Source organism: Panicum virgatum, chromosome 3K, assembly GCF_016808335.1.
Source record: "Panicum virgatum strain AP13 chromosome 3K, P.virgatum_v5, whole genome shotgun sequence".
Classification (NCBI taxonomy): Eukaryota; Viridiplantae; Streptophyta; class Magnoliopsida; order Poales; family Poaceae; genus Panicum; species Panicum virgatum.
This window is the reverse complement of record NC_053138.1, coordinates 32559833-32572837: the sequence shown is the minus strand read 5'-3', so window position 1 is coordinate 32572837 and position 13005 is coordinate 32559833. Positions and strand designations below refer to the sequence as shown.

The 13005-nt window shown below is 42.4% G+C and overlaps 1 protein-coding gene across 3 annotated transcripts; it reads left to right on the top strand.

Moving 5' to 3' along the window:
* The first annotated feature begins 4137 nt into the window (after positions 1–4137).
* On the top strand, positions 4138–8818 carry LOC120699020. 3 transcript variants are annotated; one of them, XM_039982861.1, is made up of 4 exons: positions 4143–5338; positions 6120–6209; positions 8538–8553; positions 8613–8818. In XM_039982861.1, the coding sequence occupies exons 1-3, from the start codon at positions 4252–4254 to the stop codon at positions 8543–8545; spliced, it is 1185 nt and encodes a 394-aa protein (XP_039838795.1). In that variant the 5' UTR covers positions 4143–4251; the 3' UTR covers positions 8546–8553; positions 8613–8818. The 3 variants fall into 3 exon arrangements, with proteins under 3 accessions (XP_039838798.1, XP_039838797.1, XP_039838795.1); XM_039982864.1 differs by lacking the exon at positions 6120–6209 and having other exon boundaries at positions 4138–5338; XM_039982863.1 differs by lacking the exon at positions 6120–6209 and having other exon boundaries at positions 4138–5338; positions 8538–8818.
* The last annotated feature ends 4187 nt before the right edge of the window (positions 8819–13005 follow it).

Below are 13005 nucleotides of genomic sequence, written 5' to 3'. Positions count from 1 at the left end.
AAATATTAGATTCAATTTGCCTACTGGAAAGTACTGAAAATACATCTCATAATTGCATCTCATAATTGATGTATTTGCTTACCGAAAAGTAATGAAATGCTTCTAATAATTTACATAATTCTCTATAGCAAAGTACTAAAAATGCTTCTACTACTTGACAAAAATGCCTATTGCAAAACAATAAAATGCTTATGATGATGTGAAAAGAACAAACTAAATTTCATATTTAGGAACCAAACGGAAGCTCCAAATTAACAGCGATATGGATACACCACCCACTCACGCAGATTAACCCCCCCCCCCCCAACAAAGGAAGAGCAATTAAATCAAAAAAGTCCAAATCGCTCACCTAGATGTTGGTGGCCTAGTCAATAGAAGCTACAATAAGCCCTTAGGGAACCATTGGAACTCAATAAGAAAATCTCAATATCCTTAAACACTCTTTATATTTGACAATAGCAACCAAATTTGCTGCCAACCTTATTTGGTGCCAACCTAAATAAACTGGATTGGATAGTTCATTAGTTCATATGCAAAGAGCTTCCACGTGTCTGAACATAGCGAAAACAGCCAAAGTACCAAAGCACATGTGATCTATAACTTTAGAACAAGTTACTAGGGCAGAAAAGGACACTTACTTGCTCATGAACCTTATCTTCATGAAACCACGCAACAATTCACGCTTGTAATGGCAATCGCCACTAAGGTGATTAGCTCGAATCTAAGAACAGAAAACACATATAAGTCAATGATCTACGCAACTCCCATTCCTTCATAAAAAATTCTGCATTACTCTATACTGAGGATAAGTTTCAGAATCTGCATTACAGTAAAATGAGGATAAGTCTCAAAATCTACTTTACTTGCAGGCAGAAAAAGGCACATCAAGTTTAAGATTCTAAACACTATTTTGTATGACTAAAACGAATAGCAAGTGCAATTAGCATTAGGACTAAAATATCAGCAAGGTTGGATACCTCAGGTAACAAAACATTACTAGTTCTATATAACCTAATTCAGAACTATATTATTGCCTAAAACAATTACATAATTTACCTAATCTAGAACAACATTGTTGCCAAATGAAGTACATATTTAGATAAAAAATTGCAAGAGATATACTTGCTCTCACTATATGTGTACTTACTTACTTGAGCTGGTTCATATGCACATCATATTTCTTCATGCATTGTACTTAAACCCCTGCAGGATAACTTGTGAACCTGCAATGGAACTGCAATGGAAGAATAGAAAAATAAAGAGAAATTAGAGAAGAAAGGGAATGCTATAAAATTGCCCGACGATATGTACTGTATTGCATTGACCTTACGATAATACTGCTTCATCATAGTACACTTATTTGCTCGTTCTTTCTAACTGCCAAATGATGTGTGTAGAAAAAAGAAAATAAAACTGCATAGTCTAACAACCACGTATTTGTTTTGTGTACAAATTAGGAATCATAGATATAAAATGGTAGGAAAACTGCATAGTCTAACAACCACTTTCTAATAACATTTTTTTCATAGAAGAACAAGTATATGCACTTAAGCAATTATGTTTAGAAAAGTAAGCAAGTTTTATTCAGGGTTGATGTGCAAGCATATGTGGGCACATTTAGAAATAATTAGACATATTCAGCAAAATTATCTAAATAGAAAAAACTAATAACTAGACATGTTCATGAAAAACAATTAGAATAACTAGACATATACTTACGCAAATGCTTCTCATGAACTAAAAAATTACAACATGAGCTGTTTTGTTAAATCTAGAAAATGCTAATACACAGTGAGCCAGACACAACCTAGGTAAAAAAAACACCAGCCTATTTGTTCAACCTGGTATATGATTATCGGGCTATGGTCAGCCAAAAAGAGATATCCAGAAAATCATAGAGCACATGCTGCTTAATTTGAGAGAGGGAAATGCACCAAGTTGACTCACCTTGTGTGCTTTCTCTTGCCTCCGCTGAAAATGCTTGGGAGAACAGCTATTGTTACAAACTAATTTTTGAGCAAAGTGAATAATGGTACATGCATTCGAATGTAGTACTCTAAAGTATCAAAAATCATTTACTAAATCACGATGTAACCAAAAAATGAACAAAGAAAATAACTCATACATGCAGCTAAAAATAATTCTCAGTGTTAACACGTTGATAGATAACTGTGAATCAGTGATCACTGATCAAGATCATGAAAAGCTGATACATTCTTGCTCCATTATCAATGCTACAACAGATCAAACTAAAATGCCCAAACCAAATATGTAGCAGAGAAACTTTAACAAAGAGTTGAAACTAACCTACAGATTCAAACCCTGAGGAAGAATGAATCAAAGGAAAATTAAGACTGAATGACGGAGGGGATCTTAAATAGGCTGCGTGAAATCCCTGATCCCAGCAAGGACCCCGCATCGAATCCCCTAAATCTCACCCTCAAAGGCAATCCCAATCACAACCCAGACACTAGGTGAGCTCCGTCTGATTCCAGGCCACCCCGACCAGCAACTACAACCGGCAACCGATAGCATGAATAGGAATGGATTTACAGCAATGAGAAGCTTCCCTTACCGGCAGGTGGAGGACGCCGACGACGCTGGTCCCAATGTCCATCAATTCGAGCAGCAATGCAACGCATGCAGGCATAGGAGGCGCAACTCGCCTCTCCACCTCCGATTTACGGTTCCCACCGCGTAAATTGCCGGATCTGAGAGTAATGAGGGCGAATCGCTGAGGGAACAGGAAGATAGGAGAGACGAGAGAGGCTAACCCTGAAATCAACCAGGGATGAGCACGAATGTCCCCTACTCCACGACCACCTCCAAATCCAAACGCCAAACAAATAAAAAATCTAAAATCAAAATCTCGATTACAGAATATGGGAGCACATGTTTGGATGTGCATGGGATAGAGGAGAATGAGAGGTCGGACCTTGACCTGATCCACGCTTCTGCGTACCACATGCAGATGCCACCAGCAGGATCCCCCCTTTGGAGATGAGCGCACTGATGAAATCTAAAACCAGAGCACATCCAAAATCGATGAAAAAAACCATGGGGGTAGGAGGATTTGGGTGGGGGAGGGGGTGTTGTGCGACAAAAAAATTCACTCGCCTCATCGGAGGGATGCCATGGACTACCACCGGATTCGGCTGAGCATCGATGCGAGGAGGATGCGAGAGGCTGGATGCGAATCGCCAGTCGATGCGAGCGAGGAAAGTGGGGGGAGAGAGAGTAACCTTAGAGAGAGAGAGCGGGGGATGAAATGAACAGGCGCATGTCTCCACCGCTCTCTCTGTCCAGCCTTCTAAGTTTTTCTCTGGAACGTGAGACTGTCTGTCAACTGCACATGGGTGCACACAGGATCATTGGATGGAGCGCGGGTAGAAGATGGAAGCGGCCGTATAACTGGATAAATTTACGGCCGGCTGTAACAGAGTCTTTACCTAAAACAATAACAGGTTAAAGCATTACAGATTGTGCTATTGAACATCATGTAGCTAATAGACTTATTATCCACCTTCTTCTTGCACAAGTAATATCGTTGCGCACAACCTCCTCCTCCCGCCCCTCACCTCTCCCCACTTCCTCCCATCTGCCCTATCGCCGAATTTGCTTTCCACCCCCTTCCCCCCTCCTTACTAACTACTCTGCCTCTTCACCCTGGCTACCTCCACTATTTATTCGCGGTCTCCATTGCCTGCTCCATCACATCAGTTCCTACCGACTGGTAACCCAAAAAAAGAACCACCATCCTTTAAACCTGCTGCCTAAAGGCTCTTCTAGCAAACAAAACACGACCGCATCTGTCTTTGACGAAGCAGATCGTGTATCTTTTTTAAAAAATTAAATACTCCATTTGTTTCAAAATGTACGTCGTTTTGGTTTTTATATGCACTCATTTAGCTATGCATCTAGACATACCTTAAGTCTAAATACGTAGCAAATATAATAAATCTAGAAAAGTAAAAAACGGCCTACATTTTAAAACGGATAAGTACAAATGGGACATGAAACTGTTATTTTTCTTTAATAAAAAATAAAAAAAAATTGCTGCTACGACAACCGCGGATGGCAATACGCACGTTTCCCCACCGGCCAGAGGAACCAACACAACACTCCACTTCAGAGTCTAGACACAGGAGTACTGGAGCAGAGGATGAGAGGAGAGCATTCTCCTTTCTCCTCCCCCGTCGCCGCCCCCGACCAAACCCTTGCCCTGGTCCGCCGCCCCCACCCCATCCGCGCATGGGTCCGCCGCCGCCTGAGCCGTTTCCGGACGAGATCGTCGAGGAGATCCTCGTCCGCGTCGCGCCCGACGACCCCGCGAGCCTCGCGCGCGCCGCCGCCTCCTCCAAGCCATGGTGCCGCATCGTCACCGCCCCCGCCTTCCGCACCAGGTTCCTTGGCCTCCATCGCGGGCCGCCCCCCCTGCTCGGCTTCCTCTGCGACCTCAAGGGCCCCGTCACCGCCCGCTTCGTCCCCACGTCCACCTTCCGCCCGCCCCGCGCCCACCACCGCGGCTTCCGTCCGCACGACGCGCGCCACGGTCGCGTCCTCCTCCGCCCCCACCCCTCTCACCATGCCGCCTTCGGCCTCGTCGTCTGGGACCCCGTCACGGACGAGCGGACCAAGCTGCCCAGGCCGCCGCTGTTCGCGAGCACCTGGAGAGCCGCGGTGCTCTGCGCCGCCGCCGCCGACGGCACGTGCGACCACCTTGACTGCCACCGCGGGCCCTTCATCGTGGTCTACGTCCTCGACCATCACAGGGAGGGTATCCTCACCTGCGTGTACTCGTCGGAGGCTGGCACATGGAGCAAACCAGTCTATGATGGGCACAGGCGCATCCTGCGTAACTTTCTCAGTGGGGAGCGCGGTGCACTTGCCAAGAATGCGCTCCACTTCATGATTGGGAACGAAAACTCAATCCTCAGGTGTGATTTGCGCACATTGAAAATGTCTGTGATCCATCTGCCTCGCCTGCACTCGGACCGAAGATTAACTCCCCCCGTGCCAATTATGCTGACAACTATGGAGGATGGTCGGCTGGGATTCGCAGTAGTGGAGGGCTCCAGATTTTGCCTATGGTCGATAGACGATAGAGAGTTCGGATGGCTACTAGTCAAAGTCATTGATCTTAAGAAGCTGCTCCCCCTTGATGCCTCTTCGACTGCCAATCCTCGTTTGCTTGGATTTGCGGAAGGTGTTGGTGTCATTTTCCTAAGTGTTGGAAATGAGATCTTCACTGTTGATCTAAAGTCCACCTTGGTGAACAAGGTATATGAGGGCTCAGGCGTCACTGGCATCATTCCCTACATGACCTTATGCACTCCAGGTAATAAGTCTCAAGCTTCCTGATTGTCTTTTTCCAGGCACGGATTATATTACCTTTAATTTGCTTAATAATAATAAGTGTACGACGTCATCTTGCGTTACTTCTAAGTCCTGCTCAATTATATTTTATTTTGCTTTCAGACATTCTTGGAAATCACTAGATACGCATAACCGTTTAGTAATGGCATGTGTTATGGATAATATTAGTGTCTCGACAACCTAGAAAATTTGGAGAGGTTGACAATGTAGCAGTCAATTCAAGTGACGGTTTAAATTTGCCTCTCAATGTCTTGCTGGCAAGTGGCCTGTGGATCCACGTCAGCGAGAGAGACAAATCCTGGGCACCACCATGTTAAATGACGATATAGGATGGTACAGGGAAAGTACCCAAAAGGAGCGAAGCCGTAACCTAAATGAGCTTCTATATGCAGTTCAGATATCAGCTTTGTTCCTTTCTGAAATCCTGCACATTCCTTAGCTATAAATGGTTGTGAGCTACGATATGGTAGTATCACTTGACAACATTGAAATATGGATGATAATACTTCTGCTAAACACAGTGTTGTTATTCTGGAGTTATGAGAACAACTTCTGTTATTGATCAACTGAGGCTAATACCTTATAGAGCTGTGGATAATAAGTTAATGTTGTTTACCTTTTTGGCTAGTCATTTGTGGCAACCTGTTGGTCCATGTGGTTGGTTAAAGTGTGAAAACATATGTTCAGTTTGGGGAAGTCCCTCAGCAAGTTATTGCCACTTCAAAATCTGTGCATTTGTGCAGTAATGGGAGTGCCATCTACAGATGATGGATCAGGAGCTGGTGGCTCAACTGATCAATGGTCATGTGTGGCCAGTGGTCTTCGCAGTCAAGGTAAAATTGTGTAGTACTAGTAATACTAATGAATATCATGCAGTGTCTTCTGGGACAACTCTTTAGCATCAGTGGGATTGGTTAGTGTTTCAATCTGTTTTCCTTCAGGGTTTCTGTATTTCTTCTTTTCTTTTTTCATCTTGATGTTTTTAGCTTGATCAGTGGCGTCATGCTCAATTGAGCTTACCAGTAAGCTCTGCAATATCCTAGTCAACTTGTACCTCTCATACTTAACCTTGCAATCAAAGCCCAAAATTAGTATGGTCCCGTTTGTCTCAAATATATATGGTGGAGAAATTGAGCATATAAAACTAGAACATTACAATTGCTTCAATGTTACCAAACATAATTTTAGATATATGAGGCAGCCAATCAGTTGTAGTTAGTGCAAGTTTATCTATCCAATCACTCAATCCAGTGTAAGCACCGGTTGCTGCTTTGATGAGAACCAAATGTTAGAAACTAATTAGTTACTACTAGTATAAAAATCATGTTTCTACATTAGAACACGAATGTGAAAACTTTTGTGGAACACGTAGATTTGCGTGTCATTTCATTAATGTAAGGGAAAAAGTAGGTTACAGTCCCTAACTGCCAATTAGCGAAGGACCGGTGTATGATTGTTTTGTGGGATTATGCTTTGTCAATTGAATGGACTGAAACCTAAGTATTTCATTTGTAACTTGCTATGCATTTCTTTTGTGTGACAGCCCATTGTTTCGTTATATTTGGAGATTATCTGTGCTCACATTCGCCTAAATGGCCGATTAAACGGTAAAGAAAGGTCTCCTATGTTGTTTAGGCCTTAAATGGGCAATTACCGTTTACATGGCCAAATACGTTAAAAACGGATAAAACGGCTGACACGGGATGGGTATAGATGGTTTTGGGCATGCTAATCGCTCGTGGGTTGCTACCGATCCTTTGCGCTGGTTGCGGGCTTTGGTTTGCTGCCTGCATCTGAGTAGTCCAGCACTCCAGCTGCATATGCGGGCACGGGTAACCAATACAGAAAAAGCTCCTGACCTAGGTTCATGCTAGTGGGCCCCAGCCGTCAGCGACGGTAGGAAGTAGAGGCACTAGAGGATTTTTTTCTTCTTCTTTTGTGCAGCAACTGGACACATTCAGCGTTGGGAGAAGTTTGGCTCGTATTAATGTTTTTTCTTGGGAAGGATAAGCTCCAGGCCCCTTACTGCCTCTCCTAGGAGAGTTCGCGCTATATCTTTAGATGTGACTGAGACCTGTCATTTCCTCATTTCTCACCCTGTTTGGATTGGAGGAATTCCAAAGGAATTTCAAAGGATTCCAATCCTATGGAAAGTTTTCAAGGTTTGCTGTTTGGAATGAAATGCAAGTTCCATTCCTGAGGAAAGGTTTCATCTCTAGTACAAAACGGAGGAAAAGAAACATCCACTGGAACCTAATGGAAAATTTTCCTGCAAAGGGAGCGCGTGAAGGACAAACTAACTGATATGCTAATTATTGCTCACCTTGCTCGAATGTGCATCTCAGGCAGCTGTGTGAGACAAGGCGTCGTCCGTGATAGGAACAGGGTGTTTGATGGGAATATAATAATAAAGGATGGAGAAAATTAATAAATATCCTTTTTTTCTGTTAGAAATATGGTTGTATGCATATTTCTCGTCCTTGCCCTTGCCAGTTTATGCCGTTTGCATTTGCTGGTTGCCATTGTATGCTTCCCGTCCTTGCCGGTGTATGCATTACTAAGTAGTAACAGGGTTTTAACAATCATATGAGTTTCCATTTACTTCTATTTTCTCACAAGATTCCTGTGTTCTTGATTCCTCCATTCCAAACAACAAAAGTTTATGGTTCCTATGTTTTAAATTCATGTGGTTTTCTCACCTTTTCCATTCCTGTGTTTTCTTCATTCCTGCGTTTTTTCTCATTCCTGCGTTTTGTATTCCTGTGTTCCAAACAGGCAAGTTTGTTTGCTTTGCTAGAATACTTGTTTTTTACATGCATAAAGTATGTTTAGTTATTGATTACAGTATGAAACCGTTCATTCTGTTTACCTCCGTTTAAATGCCATCTAAACAATCTAAATGCTAAACAGTGGGTGACCTATTGTTTAGCTATTAGGATAACACTAATCTGTGCTGTGTCGGTTTACTGCTGTGCTGTATTGGTTTACTGTTGTGACCCTGTCAACTTATATTTGGAGCATGTTTAAATAGTTTTTTTTTGTTCGATGTGCTCATTTACTCCATTTGCACTTGATAACTTGTTCTTTACTTCATCTACTCCATGTTTTCTTCTTGTCACTTGGCTACATACTGAGTTACTGTATAAATCTTTTGACTACAGGCAAATAGCTGGTGCTGTAGGGGACGTGCAGGATGCTGACAGTTGCTGCACCTAGAATCGTCAGACTTAGGGTGAGTTCCTTGCGGTACATACATGGATTAAGCCGAGTAATTGCAGAGTAAAGCACCCGTACATAACATACCGGAATCGTGTGATAAACATACTGTTATCATGCATTATGTTGTGTGATTATGGGCTCTCAAAACTGGCTGAAAATCTTACTGTGTATGTCATGTGTGATTGAGCTGCTCCGCCAAGGTGTCGGTTGGTAACCAGATTCATTCCGTGGCTTGGGATTCTATAAGAGCATCTCTAAAGTAGTAGTTAGGCATCATTTTTACTGGAATGCAGGATCGCACGTGAAATGCAAGAGGTCTGAAAATGATTTATTTGCTCGAAGGAAAATGTTTAAGCAGTCTCTTGGGCCGGCCTATCATAGCTGTCGTCCTATCTACCAGACGTCCAGCTGTGGGGTAAAAATCAGACAGCCCATTAGGCCCATTAGGGGTTTCCAAAATAGGACCATTACGAAAAAATAATCATTTTACGGAAAAAAATCAAATGTTCCGAAACATTGTTCCAGAACATTTTTCTGGATTTCGGAACATTTTTCCGGAACATTTTTTTGGACTCTGAAACATTTTTCTAGAACATTTTTTCGGAACATTTTTCTGGATTCTGGAACATTTTTCTGGAACATTTATTTGGAACATTTTTCCGGAACAAAACTTAGAATTTCAAGAACAAAAAATATTGTTTTTTGAGTGAATAAAATGTTCCTGAACATTTTTTTGGAACATTTTTCTGGAACAATGTTCCAAAACATTGTTTCACGATTTTTTTGGAACATTTTTCTGGAACAAAATTTAAACGTTCTTCGAAGCAAATAAAATGTTCCAGAAAAATTTTCTGGAACAATAATTTTCAATAAAAAAATTAAAAATTAAAAAATTAAAAAAGAGCTCGCCGCCTGCACAGGCCGCCGCCGCTGCCCCGCGGGGTGAGCTCCGCCGACGACGGCGCCCACGGGGGCGGCGCGAGGGGCAGCGATGCCGTGGCGCAACCTCTCCTGTGACGGCGCGAGGGGCAGCGACGCCGTGGCGCAACCTCTCCTGCGACAGCGCGCGGGGCAGCGGTGGCGGCGGCGGCGCGCAGGCCGGAAGAGCAGGCGGCCGGAGGTGCAGAGGCAGTGGCGCGCGCGACATGTGAAGGAGCGGCGGCGGCATGAGGTTAGAGAAGAAATCCCAGACGTCGATTAAAACCCTAGCACGAATCTTGACGTGTCCGGCCCGAACTGTCCAGTATATAGGAATTGTGGTAGCTTTTTTTTTTGAGGGGTAGGAGTTGCGGTAGCTGTCGATCACAGCCGGCCCTCAGTTTAGTTGGGCTTGGCCGCTTGGGCCGTTTTTTTTTTGTACTCGCCGCTTGGGCCGTTGCAGGCGATCCCTCCCCCTCTCACCGTCTTGTGTACACCCCCGGGTCCTATTTCCATCGCTGTTGATCTCTCTTGGGATTTGTGCAGCGAGAGTGGTGCACGGAAACCGAGGCCTATTGATTTTAATTTCTTCGTCACTGTTCCAAGGAACTATGGAGCATCCGATTAATCTGTTTGTTGAGGCCGTCTGCCCCAGCGGCGGCGTGCGCCAAGGCAACAGCAAGCGTGGGGGCGCGACGCGACGGCCGGAGCTCAGAGACGCCGGCGAGCGTGGGGGCAGCGCGCGGTGGGAAGCATGCGCGTTGGCCAGCGTGCAAACGGAGGCTTCGAGCGCGACCCTGATCCTGTTGTTCACGTCTTGAGTTTTTGGAGCTAGCTAGCGGGCACACGTACAGACAAGCCCGTGGATAGTGGGCACGAGCATAGGTTGCCACCCGGGCGGGTCGCGGGCACGGTCGCACGGATGGGACCTGCTTGCATAGACTTTTGCTACATAGTACGGGTTTGTGACGCCTATATCGACGGGTAGAAAACCCGTTGTCATCTTTTGGGTAGTAGTAACTAGTAAGCACCGGGCAATGCTAATTCGCGCGCGCCAGCAGAAAAGCTAGCACACGATCGGACAATCTAACATATTCTATTTTGGGCATCCACTCAATTCCCTTTCCCTTTTCGGACTGGCCGCAAGCACCCACGCCATTTTCCTTCTCCTTTCACTGTGCGAGTCCTTCTCCTTATTGGGCCGTGAGCACAATTATCTTTCAGGTCGCATAATTTTTTTTTTCGGGAACGTGGGAAAGATGGAGTAGTATTTCGGGTGGGGGAAGTGAAATAAAAGTTAGATTCAAACCGAAAAATTATTTTTAGAAAAAAATAAGAAAAACAATAATTTTAGTAAAAATGTTATTTTCCATTTTTCCAAGATGCAGTAGAAAGTTACATATATAGGTTATAGGAAAAAGTTGGGTAGACAAATTTTTATATAAATCGTTCATTGTTCTGCGTATGTAGCATAAGTTATATATCTAAATATGTTCGAACAAAAAGTTATATACATAAGTTTTTATTTTTTCATGGATGCACTGCAAAAAGTTAAATATGGGTTATAACAAAAAGTTATGTATACAAATTTTTATATTAATCGTTCGCTGTTTTGCGTATCTAGCATAAGTTATATATCTAAATATGTTCGAAAAAAGTTATATACATAAATTTCTATTTTTTCTTGGATGCACTAGCAAAAGTTAATGTGGGTTATAAGAAAAAAGTTGTGCATACAAATTTTTATATCAATCGTCTGTTCTACGTATCTAGCATAAAGTTATATATCTAAATATGTTCGAATAAAAGTTATATACAAAATTTTTCTTTCTGGATAAGTTATAACATCCTTTTCACATAAGTTTAATATATAAAACGAAAACACTGATGATATTGAAACAACGTACTGGCTGACATAAGCATTATCATATATAAGTGCGTAGAGAAAAATAGGTACGCAAGTTTTTACAAAGTAATTACAAAACTTACGTGTATAACTATTTTGTAAAAAGTGAAAATTAGGTACGCAAGTTTTTACAGTAAAAAAGTTTGAATAAGAAAACTTTGCAAAAAAATAAGGCAAATAACTTAGGTAAATAACTTGTTTATATATATATGATGGTAAAACGTTAGTGGATTTGTGCTATATGTGTAAGTTATGTGACCAATTTTTATGAACTTAGGTGTAAATCTTTAAATGAGATATATTTATTTTCAAAAAATTTAGTCGTTATAATTTGTATGAATAAATAATAAATTTTGCATTTTTTGGTGTAACAAAATAGCATATAATTTGCGTTTTGGGAAAAAAATAGATCCATCACATTCCTAAAATAGTTAATGGGAGAAAAGATCTAGGTGTATCTGCACCAACCACTCCCCACACATGTCCTAACTCGTTGGGCCGAGTATGACAGCATGACGTGACTGACCCTAACCAGTTAAGACGAGAATGCCAGTATTACATGACTGACCCTAATCAGTATGGCAAGTCATCCTTAGTATATAGAAAAAATCCATTATACAAAAGTATATGGTCATAGAGTAGAACCCATAAAAATCCAGAGCACCCTAACTCGTTGGGCCGAGTATGACAGTATGGCGTGACTGACCCTAACCAGTTAGGACGAGAATGGCAGTATTACGTGACTGACCCTAACCAGTTAGGACGAGAACGGCAGTACTACATGACTGACCCTAATCAGTATAGCATGTCACTATTAGTATATAGTTAAAATCCATTATACAAAAAGTATATGGCCATGGAGTAGAACCCTATCCAGAGCACCCTAACTCGTTGGGCCGAGTATGACAGTATGACATAACTGATCCTAACCAGTTAGGACGAGAATGACAGTATTACGTGACTGACCCTAACCAGTTAGGACGAGAATGACAGTACTACGTGACTGACCCTAATCAGTATAGCATGTCATCATTAGTATATAGTTAAAACCCATTATACAAAAAGTATATGGTCATAGAGTAGAACCCTTAAAAATCCAGAGCACCCTAACTCGTTGGGCCGAGTATGACAATATGATGTGACTAACCCTAACCAGTTAGGACGAGAATGGCAGTATTACGTGACTGACCCTAACCAGTTAGGACTAGAATGGCAATACTACGTGACTGACTCTAATCAGTATAGCATGTCACTATTAGTATACAGTTAAAACCCATTATATAAAAGTATATGGTCATGAAGTAGAACCCTTAAAAATCCAGAGCACCCTAACTCGTTGGGCCGAGTGTGACAGTATGACGTGACTGACCCTAACCAGTTATGACGAGAATGTCAGTATTACGTGACTGAGCCTAATCAATATGGCATGTCATCTTTAGTATATAGTAAAAACCCATTATACAAAAGTATATAGTCATGGAATCGAACCTAAATAAATTCCAGAACACCCTAACTCGTGAAGGAGAGAGGGAGACGAAAAGGCCAGATGAGATGAGAGGGAAAACGAAAAGGCCAGATGAGGGAGA